Below are 19,767 nucleotides of genomic sequence, written 5' to 3'. Positions count from 1 at the left end.
ATCTATATATATATATATATGTGTGTGTGTGTAATATGAATACAAAAATAGGGCAAATTTTTATGTGTGTTGTATAGTCTAAGCCAACCATACCAGTTAGCACATGTATCACTAGCTCAAGGTATTAAGGCAGCTAGGTGGCACAGTGGATAGAGCCCTGGACTGGAGTTAGGAAGACCTGAGTTCAAATGTGACCTCAAATACTTAATGTGTGTTACCTTGGGCAAGTCATTTCACCTCATCTATAAAATGGGGATGATGATAATAGCAACTACTTTCCTAAGAGTATTGTGAGGATCAGATGGGATAGTAATTGTAAAATGCTTAGTGTAGTACCTAATACTAGTAAATACTGTACAAATATCAATTACCATTATTTTTAAAACTCTTATGTAATACAACTTCAGAGCATCATCCAACCCTTTCTAAGGTGGGGTGTCCACTAACTTCTGGGGCAGTTCTTATCATTAGAAAGTTTTTTTTTCTTAAATTAATCTGAAATTTCCCAATTTCATACTGCTTTTACTTTTGCTTTCTGGGGCCAAACAGAATAGATCTAATCCCTCTTCAGCAAAATAGACCTTAATATACTTGAAAAGAAAAACTAGGTGGCACAGTGAATAGAGTGTCAGGCTTGGAGTCAGGAAGACTCATCTTTCTGAGTTCAAATCTAGCCTCAGATTCTTACTGTCTGTGTGACCCTGGGCAAGTCACTTAACACTGTTTGCCTCAGTTTCCTCATCTGTAAAATGAGCTGGAGAAGAAGATGGCAAAGTACTCCAGTATCTTTGCCAGGAAAACCCCACGAAGAGTCAGATACAATTGAAAAGTGACTAAACAACAAGAACTAATTATGGTCCCCTAAGCCTTTTCCATTTTAAATATTCCTAGTTCCTTCAGTTGGGCAACGGATTCCATATTCACCAGGACCCTCATTAATAATAGTTGTCTTCTGTGATAGCAACCTGGGGTACTAGGGATGCTAGATTAATAGTTCTTTTTATATGAAGTGCTGGTATTTATTTTTATGCATGTTAGTAAATGTCAAGTATATTACTGTTACTTTTGCAAGGGACAGAAGTATTTCTGTCACTGAGGAGAATTTGTAGCACCATCTTGGCTTTGTCTCTTGCCAGTGTCTCTCAGGAGATAAGTATTGATCTCCTGCTGGTTTCAGAAAGAAATCTTCCAGCCTCTTCTTCCTCTTTGATTCATAATCTAGCTTCTCCCATCCTTGGGACTTGTGACCAGATCTTGTATTGCTGAAATCTGATCAGGCTGTAGGCAGAAGACAGTGATTCTTCAGTTCCTTCTTCCATTTCCTTTCCTGTCTTTCAAGAGAAAGTGAGCCTGATGCCTTCCCCAGAAGTAGTGGACTTATACTTGTTTCTTGAAAGCTTGTTTATCCTTCTATGTTTAAATACTCAGGAAGTAAAAAACTTTTAACTACTTTTGTTAGACTGCACATGTTACTGTGTGAATGTATCAGGAGGTATAATAGATTTAAAGTCCCTGTATTTTGTCAGAGTGAGATCTCTGGCTCAGAGCTTGGTGTCAGAAGAGAGTAGTTATTGATTCATTTTTACGATTTATGAGGGCAAAGAATACTTTTGATGGAGTTTCTTTAGACAGATGTGTTAGCAGCAGTGACTTGGACAGTGATTAGCTTGGCTAGCTTGAAAGTGGAGGTAGGAATAGGAGATTTTCCATTTTCAGAGGCCTACTTTAAAAGAAAAGCCACTGTTCTTTGGGGAAGAACCACAGGAAAGATCAGAAAGTCACACCTAAGGGGAGAAGAGTAGCATGGCCCCACAGAAAGGTGTGAGGGAAAGAGTGACAGACATCTGCCTACCTTCTTACAAGCTCAACAACACCACTGTGATATAAGGATTCCCTCTTACCTCTTCAGTTCCATTTTCTTCTTTATTCTTGGAAAATTGTCTTGCAGTTTTTTCAAGGAACAGTTCATTTTCCTGGATAATTTGCAAAGATAAGTCACTCTAGACTTTTCTATTTTTCCTCCTGGGGTGGAGAAAAGGTTCCTGTTTTTCCACCGTGTACTAGCAGAGTGATGTTGGACAAGCCATTTAGCTAATCTGAACCTCAGCTTCTTGTGTGTAAATTAGAGGAACAATCATATGTGCACGCTCTGTCTTATGAGTTGTAAATAAATTGCCTGGCAGACAGTAAAGGGATTATGTCATTGTGAAGTATTATGTAAAGCAGTCTTGTTTGACCTTAATGTAATAATATAATTATCCCTTCCACACCTTGATTTGCCCCGTTGGGGTTTTGATATATTGTAGTCCGGCACAAGAAATTAAATGGGAATTTTTGAGGAGTTTTGTGCAACAGATAACACAGAAAAAGTTTAGAAACTCAGAAATGCATAAAGTATTGTATTGTATCAACCCAAATTTTACAGTAAGTTACTGTCAACACCCCATAAAAGAGGAAGAAAAAAATCAACTTCTCTGGTACAGAAGAAGAGCAGAAAAACAGATTTTCTAGGTTGCACAGACCCCACATCCTTAACCCCCTTCATGTGGAAGGGATAACTAATATCATTACAAGTCTAGATAGAGGTCAAAGAGAGTAACAGAAAAAGTTGAACAAGGCAGAGTTCAAGCAATGAACAAAGAAGCAACAGGGAGTGATAAGAGGAGTTCTGGATTTGAATTAAGGACTGGGGCTTAGATCTCAGTTCTGTGTTGTCTTGGGTAAGACACTTCATCTCTCAAGGCTTTGGTTATCAAGAAAATGAGATAGGATTCATGATGTTTAAGGTCCCTTCCAGTACCTTCACAACTGTGATGTTTTTCCTCAGTCAAAACAATTCTGACTCTTGCCATCCTAAGGAAGACGATAATAGTTTCTTTTTTTCCTCTAAAAACATTAACCTTTATTTTAAATCAAGTATGTAAAAATCTCAGCTTTTAAGCCTCTAGATTTTGTGGCCTAGGTTTTTTCTGTTTTAATTGAGAGGATAGAATTGAGGACCAAGAAGTTGGGGAATGGGTAGAATAAATTGGCAAATTAACTTTGATAAGATGTGGAAGAGATAAGTAAAAAGCCATCCTTTTATTGTAGCAATGTTACGTTGTATTGTTACTTGAATATTTATGTGAATATTCTTGATAAAGCATTGTATTACATTGCATAGATGTGAGCTATTGTAATTAATAACACCTTGTCTCCCCAAGTAAGATTGTACATAATGTCGTTGAGAACAAAGATGGTGAAACTCAGCACCTTGCATAATATTTTGCATTTAGTATCCAGGCAAAGTGTGTTGACCTTGACTAAATGTAGGGTATTTCAGTGGCAGTGCCAAATCAAAAGCAAAAAAAAAGTTTCTAAGTAACAGTTTTGTATAGCTACTTCAAATTTTGTGTTTATTTTGGGCAGGAATTTGATGACTCTGTGATGAACAAATGTTCTCAAGTTTCAGCTCATGAAAGTACACAAAACTTGATACAATTCAGGTAATTTTCTAGAATTAGAAAATGCTTTAATTACTGAAATGAACAATAACTTAGTAAATAACAAACTTATATTTGTACATTTTAGATCACTGATTCTTGAGAAACAGTCAAACTGTAAGCACACTTTTGACAAAGGAAGTACAGGTATCTGCTGTTCTTATTTTTCCTATGAATTAATGAGGACAAGTTATTTCTAGATTTTACCCTGTACAATAATAGTGGCTTTTAAAAGTAAATGTTTAATTTACTTACTGTACATTTGATAGGATAAGATGAAGAAATGCTGTTTACTTGCATTATAATATTTTTTCAATTTTTCCTGCATTCTTAATTGCTCATACATTGATTTTTTTTCTGGCATATCCTAATTTCTTTTTGATTTTTGAGCATAGGCAGGCATACTTGGCTTTTAGGCCCTCTACTTGAGTTTCCACAATTATTAAAAATTAGTTCAGTAATATAAAAGATAATGACAGTTTTCACTAACTTATGTAGTTTATGTCTTCCCATCTATTTGATGATAAAATAGTGGGTCTTGGTATTGATGTTATTAAAAAATGCCACATTCTTTGTATCATAAAGACATTAGAATAGTCCAAATAATACACTGACATACTAATAATTTGTTTAATAGATATTTTATTATTTTCCTTGAATTCAGTTAAATAATTTGCCCCAATACTATTAGTTTATCTCTCCTTCCATCAGTATAGCAAAGATTAGTTTGTCATAAAGCAATGGAATGGTGTTACCACTATAGAGAGGAAAAAAAATTACATCCTTATCTCATATACATTCTGTTCTGCCCTTGTGTAGCCCTCATTCAATGTGGCAGAGTAGGACTAGGAAGAAATAGGTTAGAGTCAAAGAGCAGACACTTCTGGTAGCAGTTTGTAGAGTTATAAAGGGATGCTGTTATTTATGTACACTAGGTATGTGCATAGGTAACTGTCTTATTCCTGTATCATCTAAAAAGAGTGCCAGAAGGTTCTGTATCTTGGAAGGCACATAAATAACTCAGATTGGAAAGGAAGAGCAATTCCTACGAGAGTATATATATGTATATATGTACATCTATATGTAAAATGTTACTTTCATTTACCACTAAACCTTTCTTTTTAATAAGTTAATATATTATGCAAACAATAGCATGTTCCTGTTTAACAAACACAGATTCTGAGTTCAGAGAAAAAGAAACAGAAAAAGAATTAAAAGATTCAACAGATATCCCACAAGTAAGTAATTCTTTTGGTTCAGATTTCCTCATATCTATTAAAAAAAATTTTAAGCATGACAGCTATTAAATTGACTTTGAAAAAAACTCATTTCATTAATAAAAAACATTTTAAAATTAATTTTTTATCTCTTCCAGGGACTATAGTAGAATTTGTATGCGTGCTGTGTTTTCTGTTTTGTTGAGATGTTTTGGGGACATTCTTTTCTTTTGGGTTTGTGTCTTTAGTATTCCTGCCACCATTATAGTGGTAGGATACTCTTTGTTTTTATGGCGGGATGCTTTTTTTGTTTGCTCATTCTTCCAGCCTGCTTTCTGACTTCAGGCTTGCTGTTTGGGCCAGGCTTTGTATATTTCTGTAGGGGAGATCTGGGTTGTTCCTATTGCTGCTTTCTTGGGATATTGAGTATTGCTGTTCCAGGATCTCAGGGACAACTCAAGCAAGGGACTTGCAAACTTTTATTGCTCTCAAAGTGGTCTGAACCAGAGTGAAGTCTGATAGCCACCACCCCCACCTCCCCTTCCTGACCTCTAATTTCTGGAACTAGGTTTGGATCTCAGCAACAGTAAACTGCTACTGGCTCAGTCAGCTCCCTTTGATCTGGGATTTCTGCACTGGAACAGATACCTTGTTCTCCTCTTAAGGTCTGAGTGACCCTTCTGCTGCTTGCTTCTGAACTTGTTCCTTTGTATACTGCCCAGGTCTTCCTACCCAGAAATATTAAATACCCAGATATATATAAAATTCCCCCTTCAGCCCTGAATCTCTGAACTAGAATTGAGAAGTGCGTGACAAAGCTGGAAATTAGCACTTATCCCCGTTCAGGTACCCTAATATAAGTCTGGGACCTTCTTTTGCCTTGGTGCAAAGCTTTCCTGTAGATACTGGAGTGCCCATGCAGGAAGCTCTGCTGGTGTAGAGTGACAGAGCTACAAATACTACAAATCTGCTTAGATCTGGGATTGCCACCCTGGTTATTTCTCTGGAGGTTTTATCTACTCCTTTCTCCATTAACAGCCCAGGGCTTCCCTACCTGGGAATGCACTTCCCCTCATCAGTCTGTCCTAAATCTGTGACCTGGAACTAGGTAGTGTATGACAAAGCTGCCAGTTGACATTTTTCTCCCCTCATGGTGCTCAATATGGGTCTATGACCTCCTCTTGCCCTGAGGCACAGTTTTCTCCCTATGCTCTGGAGTACTTCATAGGGTAACTGGCCAGATGCTGTCTCCAGTGTCCATAGACTTCTCTGTTTCTCTATGCTGAACTTGGCTAGAAAACAACTTGGCTGTGATTTTGTCTCAGATTTCCCCATCAGGATTCAGTCTGGTGTGTTTTCTATATCTATTTAGAAGAGGTTTAGGGATTGTTCACTGTGTTACTTCCTTCTTCTCAGCCATCTTTGCTCCGCCTCACAATTGAGTTTATATTTAAACTAGTCTTACCTCTGTCTGCCACATGGTTTTGATTGATAAAGAAATCAGATGTTTGCAAATTGAGTTGGTTTTGGGGCTGCTTTGTTCTCATTATGGATTACTATAGTTTATTTCTTCATCAGGACTCAAAATGTTTTGTGTTATTTAATTTATACTGTAAAATTTTTCTGATAGTTTTCTATGTATTGTGAATTGACAGGACTGCCACACAGAACACATGGGCAAATTAGTAGAAGATAATCATGATGAAACTGGAGAAAACATTGAAAAATTTCCAAGAACTCCTGAAAGGCCTCGATTTTTAAGAACTCCTGAATTTTTGAAAACACCTGAATTTGTGGAGAAATTAGAGTTTTCTAAAAGTCCTTCATCTGAACTGTAGGGTTTTATTTTCTTTCATGTTTCATTATTTATTAAATTATTTATTTATAATAATAATAGATTATTAAAGATTTGCTTTAGTTTAAAAGTATAATTGATATAATAGCAGTACACCGTAGTGCCTATAGATTTTTATATGAAAATTCCAAAGAACTAAACAAGGTGAATGATTTTCTCCCTTTTCGTAGCTAAGGAAACAAACGGTAAAAACAAATAAGTGACTGAGCCAGGGTCAAGGGGAAGACAGTACTAGAACTAAGAAGTTGTGCTTCTTTATCTCCTGATTTAACATGTTTAACATTACATTGCTGAACAGTTAGATTTAATTATCTTGAAGGAACAGCTGTGGATAGAGAGTTGACTTTGAGGCCAGTAAGACTTGGATTCAAGTCCTGTCTCTGATGTAGACTGGCTGTGTGACCCTGGACAAGTCACCGAACCTCTCAGTGACCTAGGAAATGCTCAAAGACTGTAATTTGCAGCTAAGATGCTGATCTACACTAGTGGAGGGAATTTCCTCATCTGGGTTTTCCTTAAATCAGTTGCATCTAGGTCTAGTCTCTGTCCTATTATAGATTAATGATTTCATACAGAATAAACAAAAGATACCATCACATAGAAATTCCATCATTCAGCCTATGGAGGAGTCCTACATCCATCTCCTTTGTCCATGTTATAGAACGTGAAACTGCAGTTGTAATCTGTTAGGTACTCCGTTGGGAATATCATATAATATTGCATAAAATATTACATATCACATAAAGTCCCATACTTTAGAGATCAGCAGGGCCAAATAAATAAGGCCTTCAGCTTTTAATTTAGTATAGTCCCTTCTGTGATGTCAAAACTGCTCAAATAGAAATAGCAAATAAAAGTAGAATTGCTGATTTTTGTAGATTTGTTTCCTCCATCTTTCCTGAAACTATTTTCTCATTTTTTTAATTCTCCAGGATTTTTCAAATAAATCACCCTGTTGTCCATAAAGATAATTATTTCTGCTTATTGCTAATAGTTATTCTTTTGACTTTTTCTTTTTTATTTCTATAACCAATATTTGTAATACTGTAGAGGAAAGAATGTTTGATTTAGAGTGAAAAATCTGGATTATTTCATTCATTGTGTCTGTATTCCCAGCACCTAGCACAGAGAAGAAACTTAATGAATTCTTGTTGATTGATTTACTACCTTTGGAATTGATATTGGCCAAGTCATTTAACCTCTTTGGACCCTAGTTTCTTCATCTATTAAAAAATGAGATGATTGGATGCACTAGATGACCAATTAAGCCCTTCCTATCTCTAAATACGTGATTATAATAACATTTGTATGTATTAGGAAGTTTATTTACCTGTATTCACCTATTGCTCTAAGGTCTTCAGTTTGTTGCCTATAAGATTGTACTTTCTACTAGTATTTTTGTACTAATACTTTCTAGTTTCTTCCAAAAGTAGTTCTGTTTTCCCAAATTCCTTATTTCTTTATTGACACCATCTCCTAATCTAGAAATTTTATAGTCCCTTTCAACACTTTGTCCTCCTTTTTATCCACTATGTCTGATTTATAATCAATTCATATTGATTCTTCCAAAATGCTTTTTTGGATGTGTCCCTTCCTGTCCAATCTCACTGCCACCACACTTGTTCAGGTTTTAAAAAAAAAAATTGTCAGACGTTTAATTCTGTCCAACTCTTTGTTATCCCTATTTAGGGTTTTCTTGGCAAAGATACTAGAGTGGTTTGCCGTTTCCTTCCCCTGTTCATTTTGCAGATGGGGAACTGCTAATGCATACAGGGTTAAGTGACTTGCCCAGAGTCACACAGGTAGTAAACGTCTGAGGCCAGATTTGAACTCAGAAAAATGAGTCTTCCTGATTCCAGGCCCAGTACTGTTATCTATTGTGCCACCTACTTGTCCATCCAGGCTTTAATATCTGGATCACACAATAATAACGTTTCACATCACTATGGGACTTAATTCAATCCTTCAGCAATCTGTCATTTTGTCCATATTAGTGTTCTCTTCAAGGCAAGTAGGTGACGTAGCTGAAGCCAATGTGGTAATGAATTTCTCTGAATTTAGCTAGGCTAATCTAGATGAGATATATCCTTTGTCATGACTGTACATGTACTATATCCACCTTTTTATATGAAGCGTTTCCAATTTGGTGAGATCTATCAGAATTTTCTCAAGTTGTCATAGCTTTTGAGAACCCAGAGTGACTTTCATGCCACCATCAGACATCAGATTAGGTCTTTACTGGAGCAGATGCTTAATCTAATCATTCTAAAACACTGTTTTTGTCATGTTCTCCCTTGCCCAAGAGCCTGCATATCACAATAGAACCAAACTCCTCTGACTGGCTTTCAAGGCCCGCAGTGATAGATCCCAAAGTAAACATCCTTATTTCTCATCCTTTCATAATCCATCATCAGTTCTCATTACTATATACTTGTGAGATATGTCATAGTGGGGATTCCTTTATGTATGAGGTAGTCTGAATAACAGCTGCATTCCCTCCCAGTTCTCAAGTTCTGTGGTACTATGCTTAGTCTCCTCACTATTTCCTCTTCATATCCTGTTCCGTTTCACTCACCATGCACATGATTATGTTCCTCCTACAATCTGGAATGTTTTTTCTGTCCCTTTTCTTATTTATTTAAATTTTATTTATCCTTGAAGGCCCACATCAGATCTTGTTTGGTTATACTTTCACTGATCATTCCCTTCCAGTCTTTACCGCATTACTTAGTACATTTTTATTATTGTTTTCTAATTGTTTTATTGATTTTATTCTTGTCTTCCTAATTAGTAATAAGTTCACTGAAACTAAGACTATGTTCTTTATCTACTGGGTACTTAGAATAGTGTTAAGTACTTAGGCACTCAATAAATGCTTGATTTATCAGAAAATTTGGCTACTGGCTTGTTCACGGTTAAAGAAGAGATGAGTACATACAGAGATGTTTGGGATGGTTCTCCTTAAAAATTGTTTATAAGAGTATAACAGTAACTTCTCTGTTTATGCAACAGGCTTAGCAATATAGGACTTGAAGCCAAATCACAAAAGACACCACCTGCATTTTCTTTTCTTTTGGGTTCTTCTTCCACATCACCTGGATTTAATTTATTTGAGTCTTCTGAATTTGGAAACGAAAACTTACCTGATCAGGTAATATCAGAAACCAACAATTTATTCTTTTAAATTGTTTTTGTCTCAGTTGATAGATACCTACTTTGTTTCTAGTTCTCTGCTAACACAAAAAGTATTGTTAAAATATTTATGGATATAAGAGACCTAAAACCCCTCCCCCGCTCCCATTCTGACCTCTATGGAGTATATGTCCAATCATGCTATTACTTGGTCAAAGCACATAACCAAAAGTTAATGACTTTTCTAGTGCAATTCCAAATTGCTTCACCAGAATACATACACTGAATCGTTATACAAATACATAGCAGAACACAATACTGGGCCAATTCATAGCTCCACAGTTCCTCAAAAATGTAGTTTTGGCCTTTTGTCCTATTTGCCAGTCTGTTGTGTGTGAGGTGAAATTTCAGTTACTTTAGTTTTACCTTTCTCTTATTATTAGTGATTTCAAATTTTTTTATGTGGTTATTGATAGTTTGCATTTTTCTTTTAAAAACTGCCCGTTCATATATTTATTTGGATAACCCTTATCTGTGGGGGAATAGTTTAACAGTTTATATCTAACTAGATCGATCACTTATCTTACTCTTCAGAATACCTGGCTCTAAATGAGTTTTAGATGTTTCAGAAAATCAGATCCATTTTTTAGTGACAAAAATTTGCTATCACAGAATATGCAAATGAATTAAAATGTGTGGAGAGAATTCCAAAGGGGGAGTTGCAAAAAATATTTTGAGTAATTTATTTATTTAAAAAATTTGTTTTAAATTAAATCATTTCAAATAATAAATCATTTTAAAATATTATATATTTCTTCCATCCTGCCTTTCAGTTTATGTATTTTAAATTTTACAAGTATTTAACGCTTACTTAATTCTTCCATATTTTGAAGTATACGTATAAATTCAACTCTGTGGAATAATACATAGGGAAAAGGTGTTGTAAATTGCTCTTAGATTCTAGTTTTACTGTGTATAATTCTACCTTAAGTGTTTGATCCAACAAGCCTTCCTTCAGAATGATAGGAGAATTGAATATAACTAAAAATTATGCTTCACTAGCATTTATAGTCAATGCATTTAATACACAATAAGTACCATTTTTCATAGCATCAGCATACAAGTCAGTTTACTTCATGCTACCATGGAGGTCCAGTTTTGCAGCCAATTCTTTATTGTATATATATAAATATATATATTACTATATATATATATATATATATATATATATATATATATATATGCAATAATTTCACATCTTAGCCCAATTTGTACAATTTTATTTTACAATTTTATTTTATGAAAACCATAAAGGACTGCATTACACTTTTAAATATGTATTTTATAATTATTTCATGTTGCTCTTATAAGTTAAATTGAATGGAAATTATTTTTCAGTTTGATGAAAATTATTCTTCAGGAAATTTAAATCCTGTCTCCTCCTCAGAAAAAGATATTGGTAAGTATTTTATTAAATATAATAGCCTTGACTTGAAGTTTGTTATCTATTAAAAATTCGGCTCAATTCAATAGATGTTTAGTAAATGTCTTCTATTTGCTGGGAAATTTGTTAAGTACTGTGCTAAGCACTAGGAATACAGAGACAAAAATAAAGCTATTTTCTCTTGAGGGGTTAACAGTCTACTGGTGGGAACACTACACATAAACAGGAAAATATAATGCAAAGCAAATTGAGGAGAAGAGCATTAACTTGGGGACCAGGTAAGGCTTAATAAAGGAAGAGACACCTGAGTGAATCCTTGAAGGACATGAAAGGTTCTTAAAGATGAGATGAAGAGGTCATGTAATACATACTTGAGTGATTGTCCAGAGGTGGGAGTTATAGTTTTGAATTCTGGCAAAGCTAATTTGCCTAAAGCGTGGGTGGAAAAGGTAGGCAGGAGTCAAGCTGTAGAGGGTCTTAAATACTAGGCTGAGCAGTTTGTATTTTATCCTAGAGGTGTTGGGGAGCCTGTAAAGGTTTTAGAGCAGGAAAGTGACATAGTAGTCAAACCTGAGTCTTAGGCAGTTCTGTGGAAAAGTGAGAGACTAGAAACAAAGAGACTGATAAAAATAATAGAAACAAATGATAGTACCTGATATTTATACAGCTTTTTAAGAGACAAGGTAGCATAGGAGAGATGGTTTCAGAGTCAACAAGATCTGGGTTCAGAAGTTCCATCACTGACACATACTGGCCCTGTGATCTTGAACAAGTTAACGACAAGGTGCCTAGCTGTATTGCTAGCAATGAAATTGCATGTCTGCAAAATGTTTTACATGTTACTTCATTGGATAAATGAGGAAGCTGCTTCAAAAGTCTAGGTAAGAGGTGATGAAGGCTTGAATTAGAGTAGAGTCTACGTGTATGGAAAGATGGAGATTGATATAAGAAATATTAAAGTAGGACTGAAAAGAAATGGATAGTGAAGGAGAAAGAAGAGTTAAGGATGACTAAAGTATTAAACCTGGGTGATTTGAAGGATAGTGGTGACCTTAATAGAAATAGAAAAGTTTGGAGAAGTGAGTTTATTGGGGAAGATGATGAATGTTGTATTAGACATGTTGAGTTTGGAATACTGATAGGAAATCCAGTGTAAGTGCCAGCAAGCAACCAGAAATGTACAAGAATTCAGGAGAAAGATTGGGGCTGGATATATAGATTTTGTAATCAGTCAGTAAACATTAATTAAGCACCTTCTCTGTGCCTTGCACTGTACTAAGTGCTGGGGGTACAAAAAAGGGGGAAAGGCAGTCCTTACTTTCAAAGAGCTTCCAGTGGGGAAGATACCATGCAAATAACTATGTACAGACAAGCTATATATGAGATAAATTGGATATAATTGTTTATATATATGTAATTGAATATAATCAACAGAGATTATTTCTTAGAATTAAGAGTGATGGGAAAAGGCTTCCTATAGAAACAAAGATATTAGCTGAGGCTTGAAAGAAGCCAGGGAAGCCAAGAGGTGGAGATGAAGAGGAAGAACATTTCAGGTGTGGGGGAATCCAGTGAAAATAACTGGAGTAAGAGATGAAGTGTCTTTTTCAAGAACAGCAAAGAGACCAGTGCCACTGGATCTCAGAGTATTTTGGGGGTTGGGAAGGATGATGTAAAAAGACTTGACAGGTGGGGCAGGATATGAGGGACTTTGAGCAGAGGATTTTACATTTGATCCTGGAAGTGACTGGGAGTCACTACAGCTTATGAAGTAGAAGGGTGACATGGTCAATTCTTCATTTTAGGAAGATCACTTTGATAGCTGAGTAGAGGTTGGGCTTGAATGGGGAGAGACTTGTGGCAAACAGACCAACCAGCAGGCTGTTGCAATAGTCCAGGCATGAGTGATGAGGGCCTTCACCAGGATGGTGGCAGTGTCATAGGAGAGAAGGGAGATGTATGCAAGAAATGTCATGAAGGTAAAATCCACAGGTCTTGGCAACAGATTGAGTATGGGGAAGGAGAGAGAGTGAGGAGTCAAGGATGACACCTAGGTTGCTAGTCTGAGTGTCTGGCAGGATGATGGTGTCCTCAACAGTAATAGGGAAGTGTGGAAGAAAGAAAGGTTGAGGGGAGAATGATAATGAGTTCACTTTTGAACATGTTGAATTTGAGCTATCTATAAGACATCCACTTCAGGATGTCTAATAGGCAGTTGAAGATGGCACACTGGAGGTCATCAGAGAGGTTTGAGCAGGATACACAGATTTGAGAAGCATTGGCTTGGAGATGGTTATTGAATCAATTGGAGCTGATGAGATCATCAAGTGAAATAGTATAGAGGCAGAACAGAAGAATACCCAGGGTGGATCCCTCACTAGCTATGTAACTCTGGAAAAGTCACTTAACCTCTCTTTGCCTCAGTTTCCTGAACTGTAAAATGTGAATAATAGCAGTACCTACATTGCAGCGTTGCTGTGAAGATTGAGTTACTATTTGTAAAGTACTTAGTCCAATGTGTGGCAGATAGTAGATACTACATAAATGCTTATTCTCTCCCCTTTCTTGTACATTGGGCACTCACTATTAGCAGAGATTGAGAATCAGTCAGATAGGAGAACCAAGAGAAAATAATGCACCGAAAACCTGGAGAAAAGAAAATATCAAAAAATGGTTGATTGACAGTGTCACAGGCTGGTCACGAAGAATGAGGGTTAAGAAGAGGCCATTAAATTTGTCAGTTAAGAGATTGTTAATAAGTTTAGAATGAGCAGTTTTGTTGAATGATGAAGCCAGGCTATAGATAATTAAGAAGAGTGGAGGCAACTACTGTAAGAAGTGTTTAGCCACAAGGAGTTTAGCCACAAAAGGCAGGAGAGATGTGAAACAGTAGTTAACCAGGATGGAGGGATCAAGTGATGGTTTTTTGAGTTTGCAGGACACATGGACATGTTTATAGGCAGTATAAAAGCAGCTAGTACATAGGAAGAGACAGAAGATAAATAAATGAGTTGGTAAAATAGAGGAGGCAATCTGCTGAAGCAGACAGAATGTAAAGGGATCACTTGTACATATAGAGGGGTTTGTCTTGCAAAGAGAAGGCATGAGGAGGATATAGTTACAGAGGCATCTGAGTGAAATGAGATTAAGAGAAGGAAGAGGAGGGAGCTCTCAGTGAATGGCCTCTTTTTTTAAGTAAAATATGAGACAGTGTTCTCAACTGAGAAGGTAGAGGGAGAAGGAACCATGGAAGGTTTAAGGAGGGATGAAAAGATTTAGAAGTACTATTGTGGTGAATAGGGTAGTAATTTAATTAGGGAAGTGTAAAAGAATTGCCTAACTGCAGTGAGGGCCTAGTTAAAGTTATCTAGCAGTTTTCTGGTGGACCCAGTCAGCATAGTTTCATGATTTTTTCAAGCTTTATTTAGCAGCATATATTTAGACGCAAAAGTAAAGGGTGGTACAAGTGACACAAGGCTCAAGCTCGGCAGGGCAAGACCTGTGCTACATTAAGGGGACAAGGGACACAAGAGAAGAAGATAGTGTAATGTTGAACTGGTTCACTAATGGGTCAGGATGGAAAAAGGCACAAGGTGTACAGGGTCATGGCTGGAAAAGAACTGAGAGGTTGAGGGATTGGAGGTCAGATAGGATAAAGAACAGAGTTGGGCATGCAAGGCAGAGAGGTGGATCTGTGATAGATGGTGATCAGATAAGGGAATTTCACGGTTCATGAATACAGAAGCAGAGCATTTATATGTAATGGCAAGATAGTAAGAGATGATAATGGAAGAGATGGCAATTAATAAGATGATAATTGAATACCTCAAAGCAGAAGAAAGGAGAAGCGAGAAAAGGAGGCGTAGGACAAAGCTTCAGGACAGACCTTCACTAAGAAGGTGGGAAGATGTATGATGAACTTGCAAAGGTTATAAGAAGAGTGGTCAGATAGGGAGGAGAACACCCAACAGAGGGGAGGAAAACATTCTGGTGCTTTGCCATTTTCATTTACTTTTCTGGATATTCATTAACCGTCTTCTTAATGATTCATTCTGTAATTTCTTCCAGAATTGAAGTCAAGTTCATTGGCCCATAATTAGCAGACTTTATCTCTTCCTTTTTAGAAAATTGAGATATCTGCTTTTCATTTGTGCTGAGAAAACTTTCCTGTCTTCCCTAAGTTTTTAGATATTACTGACCAGGAATCATCAGTCAGTGCTGCCAGTTCTTTTCAGTACTTGAGAATGTTGTTCATCTAGGCTAGGTGTCTTGAATTTATCAAAAGCAAATAGCTGGTCTTCTCCTATTTCTTCATGTAGTTTTTATATTAATTCCCTGTTAGTACATTTCAAAATTGTCATTTCTAGTGTAAAAGTCATTTTTGGCAAAAAGAAAAATAAGAATTGAACTGCTCTGCTTCCTCTCCACAGTCTGTGTTCATCACCTCTTGAGCTCCAATCAGTGATCCTATCCCTGTTTAAGCCACCACTTTGCCACAATATAACTAAAGCAAAACAAACCAAAACTCTCTTTTTGTTTTACTTAGCATTCTTTACCAACTTCTCCTCATTCTGAACTTTAGCATTTTTAACACTACTTTTATAGGACCATGCCACAGTTTTGTATTCCTGTTATCTGTCCTTGCTTCCATCTTCTATGTATCTTCAGTGTCTAGGTTGACTGGTGAAGACCTTCTGAAGTCCATGTCAGTCTATTTTTTAAAAAATAATTTATTTGTTTTTAGTTTTGAACAATCACTTCCATAAGTTTTAAATTTTTTCCTCCTCCCTCTCCACTCCCTCCCCGAGACAGCATGCAATATGGATTCTACACATACATTCTTATTAAACTCATCTTCTCATTAGTCATGTCACATAGAAGAATTAAAACAAATGGGAAAAACCATGAGAAAAACCAAAACAAAACATAACACAAGAGAAAATAATTTGCTTCATTCTGTGTTCCGATTCTACAATTCTTTCTCTGGGTGTGGATGGAATTTTGCATCAAGAGTTCTTTGGGAATGTTTTAGGTCTTTGCATTGCTGTAAAGGGCTAATTCTATCAGAAACAGACCTCGCACCCTATGGCTGTTATTGTGTATAATGTTTCATTCAGCATCAATTCATATAAGTCTTTCTAGGTTTTGCTGACATCTACCTGTTCATCATTTCTTATGCCACAGTAGTATGACATTACATTCATCTACCATAACTCGTTCAGTCATTCCATGTCAATCTTTTCAGATAATACCCGCACAAGAAATAAGTCACAGAGTTAGGATTTGAAACCAGGCCTTTTGATTACAAATTCCACACTCTTTTCTAGGAAAATTTCTTAATTTTAGATAATCCTAAAGTTATCCGTAAGTAGAATGGTCAAAGGACAGATGACCATTGTCAGGTATGTTGTAGAAAGGATTCGTACTAAGTGGTCAGGTCCTTGAAGTCCTTCTCAACTCTGAGATTGTGCATTTGAAATAATCCCTATTTCATTTGAAAGTATTTGAAATTTTAAAATTTCAAGATATCATCAAGGAGTTACTACATAGTCAATTAAATTAGCATTCATGAAATAAAATAAAATTTTGAATGTTTTGAAAATTCTTAGGTTACTTGCCTATAGTTAGAACATCAGAAAAGTACTGTTTAAAATCAAGATTTATGGTCAAATGTATTTTCATATTTTATTCCTGATTTTTCATAAAGACAGTTATCAAAAATAGTATCTAATATTTTCATTTAAAATAATATAAGGAAATAAGAATCATACTTTTTAAAGTTTAAAATTTTAATAACTATTTCATTGTAACTTTCAACATAATTCGTTTATTGCATACGACATATACCATATTTTACATATTTTATATGAATATTATACATTTCATATTTGTTTTTCTCAGGAGGCTTATTCGGAAAATTGGAAGGAGAAGATACTTTTACATTCCCATTTTCATCAGAACCTTCAACTCATACATTTGGAGATGGAAAAGATGATTTTAGTTTTTCATTTTCCTTTGAACAGGATCAACATTTATTGCATTCTTCTTCTTCAAACAGTTTTTCATCTTCACAAAATTCAAAGCAGTTTACTTTTTTTTGAATTCATGATTTTGCTACCCAAGAATTTATAGTATGATTTTGTATTCTTACTGGAAAATAGAAATATTGTTTTATTTTCTTCCCCTTTCAGTTGAGGCAGTAATACATTACTGTTGTTTTAGGAGATTATATGGATTTGAATTTGGAAAAAAGTCTTTGTTATTAAATTTTATATCTGTGGTATTGGTTAATTATTACTTACGTTAAATGTGGTTCCATGTCTCTGATTTAGGCTGGAATTACACTTGTGCAGGTATTAATGATAAGTATTGAGCCTGATTGGACCCATTACACTATGGCTCTATATTATATGCTTTGGAAGGAGCATAATTCTTTCAAGGCCACTGCAGTATTGCTTAGTGCATCCCTGCACAGTGTTTATCGGTGTTGTCAGGCACTTAGGTACTAGTTAACGGGGGGCATTTCTGCTTCTAAGTGCTGTCAAATGGTACCCTAGTGTTGTGCATCCAAATATCTAACTTACCAAGAAGTTACCAGGAAGTGATTTAAGCACTACTAAGAAAAAGAGCTTATGTAATTTTTCAGTAGAGAAAATGGAACAAGAATAATTATTTTAATATTTTATATTCCATAGAATTAAATGAAACATATTTTATATAATTGATGCAAATTCAGGAAATTATATTATTGTGCCATTAGTGATATTGTTGATATACTAATTATATTCTGTGTTGAAGCCCTGTAAAAATTATATTTCTTATGTTAATTTACGAAGGACTGATTCTTTATGTTTTATATATAGAATTTATAAATATGGTTATGTCTTTTTTGTTAAAATACTTGAGACCATCAGTTTTTATAAACATAGTATGTCATTTAGCACCTTTGGTTTATGTGTAACTCTTTCAGAAATTTCCTACTATAAGACAGGAGCTTTTGAGCTCTGACCTCTAGCAGGTTCACTCTTGATCCTGGTATCCAGAAGAATAGCAGTGGAGACATGATAGAGATTTATTTCTTTATTCTTTTCAAAGGGGTTGCTGATAATGGGAACACCAACTCCTCCAGCATCCCCAATGCCTCTTCTTGTGGGGGTGCAGGTGTGAATAAGAGTGGGGGCACCAACTCCTACAACATTCCCCTAAACCTCAGTGGGGGTCAGTTGAGGCAAATACAGTATTCACATTCATCACTTACTGACCAGTGCTCACTTGATTTATAGAGGAGCGCACGATGAAGGCAGTTTGCCAGCAATAGTCTCACAAGTTTACACTAACTTTAGCAATATTGTGGTGATTCAGTATAGCACAAGTGCAGTGGATTGTTTACAATTTAACTCACACGTTCATATTATGCAAGGTTATATAATGATGCACAAGCATGATGAGATTGTTTACAGGCCATGAGCCTGAAAACTAGTATCTTACAAATAAAACAGATCCACCTTACACACACCTATCTAGAATATTTTTTTCATTAACTATATTACATGAAGTCTTGTGGATAACTTAGCCAGTGTTGGAAAGCCTTTAGGAAAATAGGAAGCTATGTTAAACGATAACAATACAAACTTTGAAAAGTGAAAAATTAAGTCTGTTAGCTTACTGTGTTTTTGTTTGTAAGATACATAGAATTTGGTTTGATCTACATTTTGAATGAGGTAAATGGTTTGATGCTAGAAAGACATAGACTGTATGGTGGCAATATGAAGTGGTAGCACACAAATACAGACTGAATTTGAAACTAGAGGATATAGAGTAAAATTCTGTCTCTGCTACTTATTACCTGGATAACCTTTGAAAAGTCATTTAAACTTTGTGAACATTCTTCAACTATGTAAGTAGAGGCAATAGAAATAAATTATACCTAAGGTCCTTCCCAGCTTTTTTTTTAATTAATGATCTAAGTTATAAGATTCTGGGTCTAGGAACAGGCCCAGTCCTGTAGTAGCTAAAATGAGAACTTATCTATCAGTTATTCAGCATCTGGAGTGAACTTGGGACCTCCGCTGTGCAGAAACTAGGCCAAGTCTGAGCTCACTATCCCCAGAGACTAGGATAGGGGAAGCATTGAGGGGAAAAGTTTGTGCTTTTGACCTTGCTCCATCTTCAAGTCAAATATAACCTTAGAAACAGCCTTTGAAACACAGGTGTGGTGGCCACATTAAAAAAAAGATTTGCCATTTTAAAAACCAACCAGAAAAGGATGGAGATAGCAGCAGAAATCTAGTCTCAAATGGAGGCTCCTGGGATCCAAAATTGAAGCAAAACAAAACACTAACAAACCTGCCTAGGAGAAAGTCAAAACAGGTGAAGAGTGAAGATCAATTAGGAGAAGGAGAGGTCCCCCAGGAGAAGATAGAGGAGGAGACTAATGCTAATGGTGAGTTCACAACCCAGAAGGGGAAGAGTAGTGAAGACAAAGAACAAGAGGAAGGACAGAATGTGGGAGAGGGAGATAGAGTTCATCTGAAGACCTGCATGATGACAACATTCAAGAGGATCCAGAATTGGATGGGCCAGTGAATGACCAGCTGGAAAGGGAATGAGTTCAGATAGACTTGGAGTCCCTTGATG

General features: G+C 35.9%; 1 protein-coding gene across 2 annotated transcripts in view; it reads left to right on the top strand.

The window, feature by feature from the left end:
* The window catches only part of C1H14orf39 (chromosome 1 C14orf39 homolog), a 39,043-nt gene extending 20,970 nt beyond the window's left edge, over positions 1-18,073 (top strand). For both annotated transcript variants that reach the window (XM_072629386.1, XM_072629387.1), the window contains exons 13-19: positions 3,409-3,485; positions 3,571-3,629; positions 4,659-4,720; positions 6,355-6,533; positions 9,567-9,705; positions 11,085-11,145; positions 17,032-18,073. In XM_072629386.1, the coding sequence (XP_072485487.1) occupies positions 3,409-3,485; positions 3,571-3,629; positions 4,659-4,720; positions 6,355-6,533; positions 9,567-9,705; positions 11,085-11,145; positions 17,032-17,231 (777 nt within the window). In that variant the 3' untranslated portion in view covers positions 17,232-18,073. The remainder of the gene's footprint in view (positions 1-3,408; positions 3,486-3,570; positions 3,630-4,658; positions 4,721-6,354; positions 6,534-9,566; positions 9,706-11,084; positions 11,146-17,031) is intronic.
* The last annotated feature ends 1,694 nt before the right edge of the window (positions 18,074-19,767 follow it).

The sequence above is a fragment of the Notamacropus eugenii genome, chromosome 1 (genome assembly GCF_028372415.1).
Source record: "Notamacropus eugenii isolate mMacEug1 chromosome 1, mMacEug1.pri_v2, whole genome shotgun sequence".
Classification (NCBI taxonomy): domain Eukaryota; kingdom Metazoa; phylum Chordata; class Mammalia; order Diprotodontia; family Macropodidae; genus Notamacropus; species Notamacropus eugenii.
Note: the sequence above shows the minus strand (reverse complement) of the source record. Positions and strands in the feature narration are given on the sequence as shown.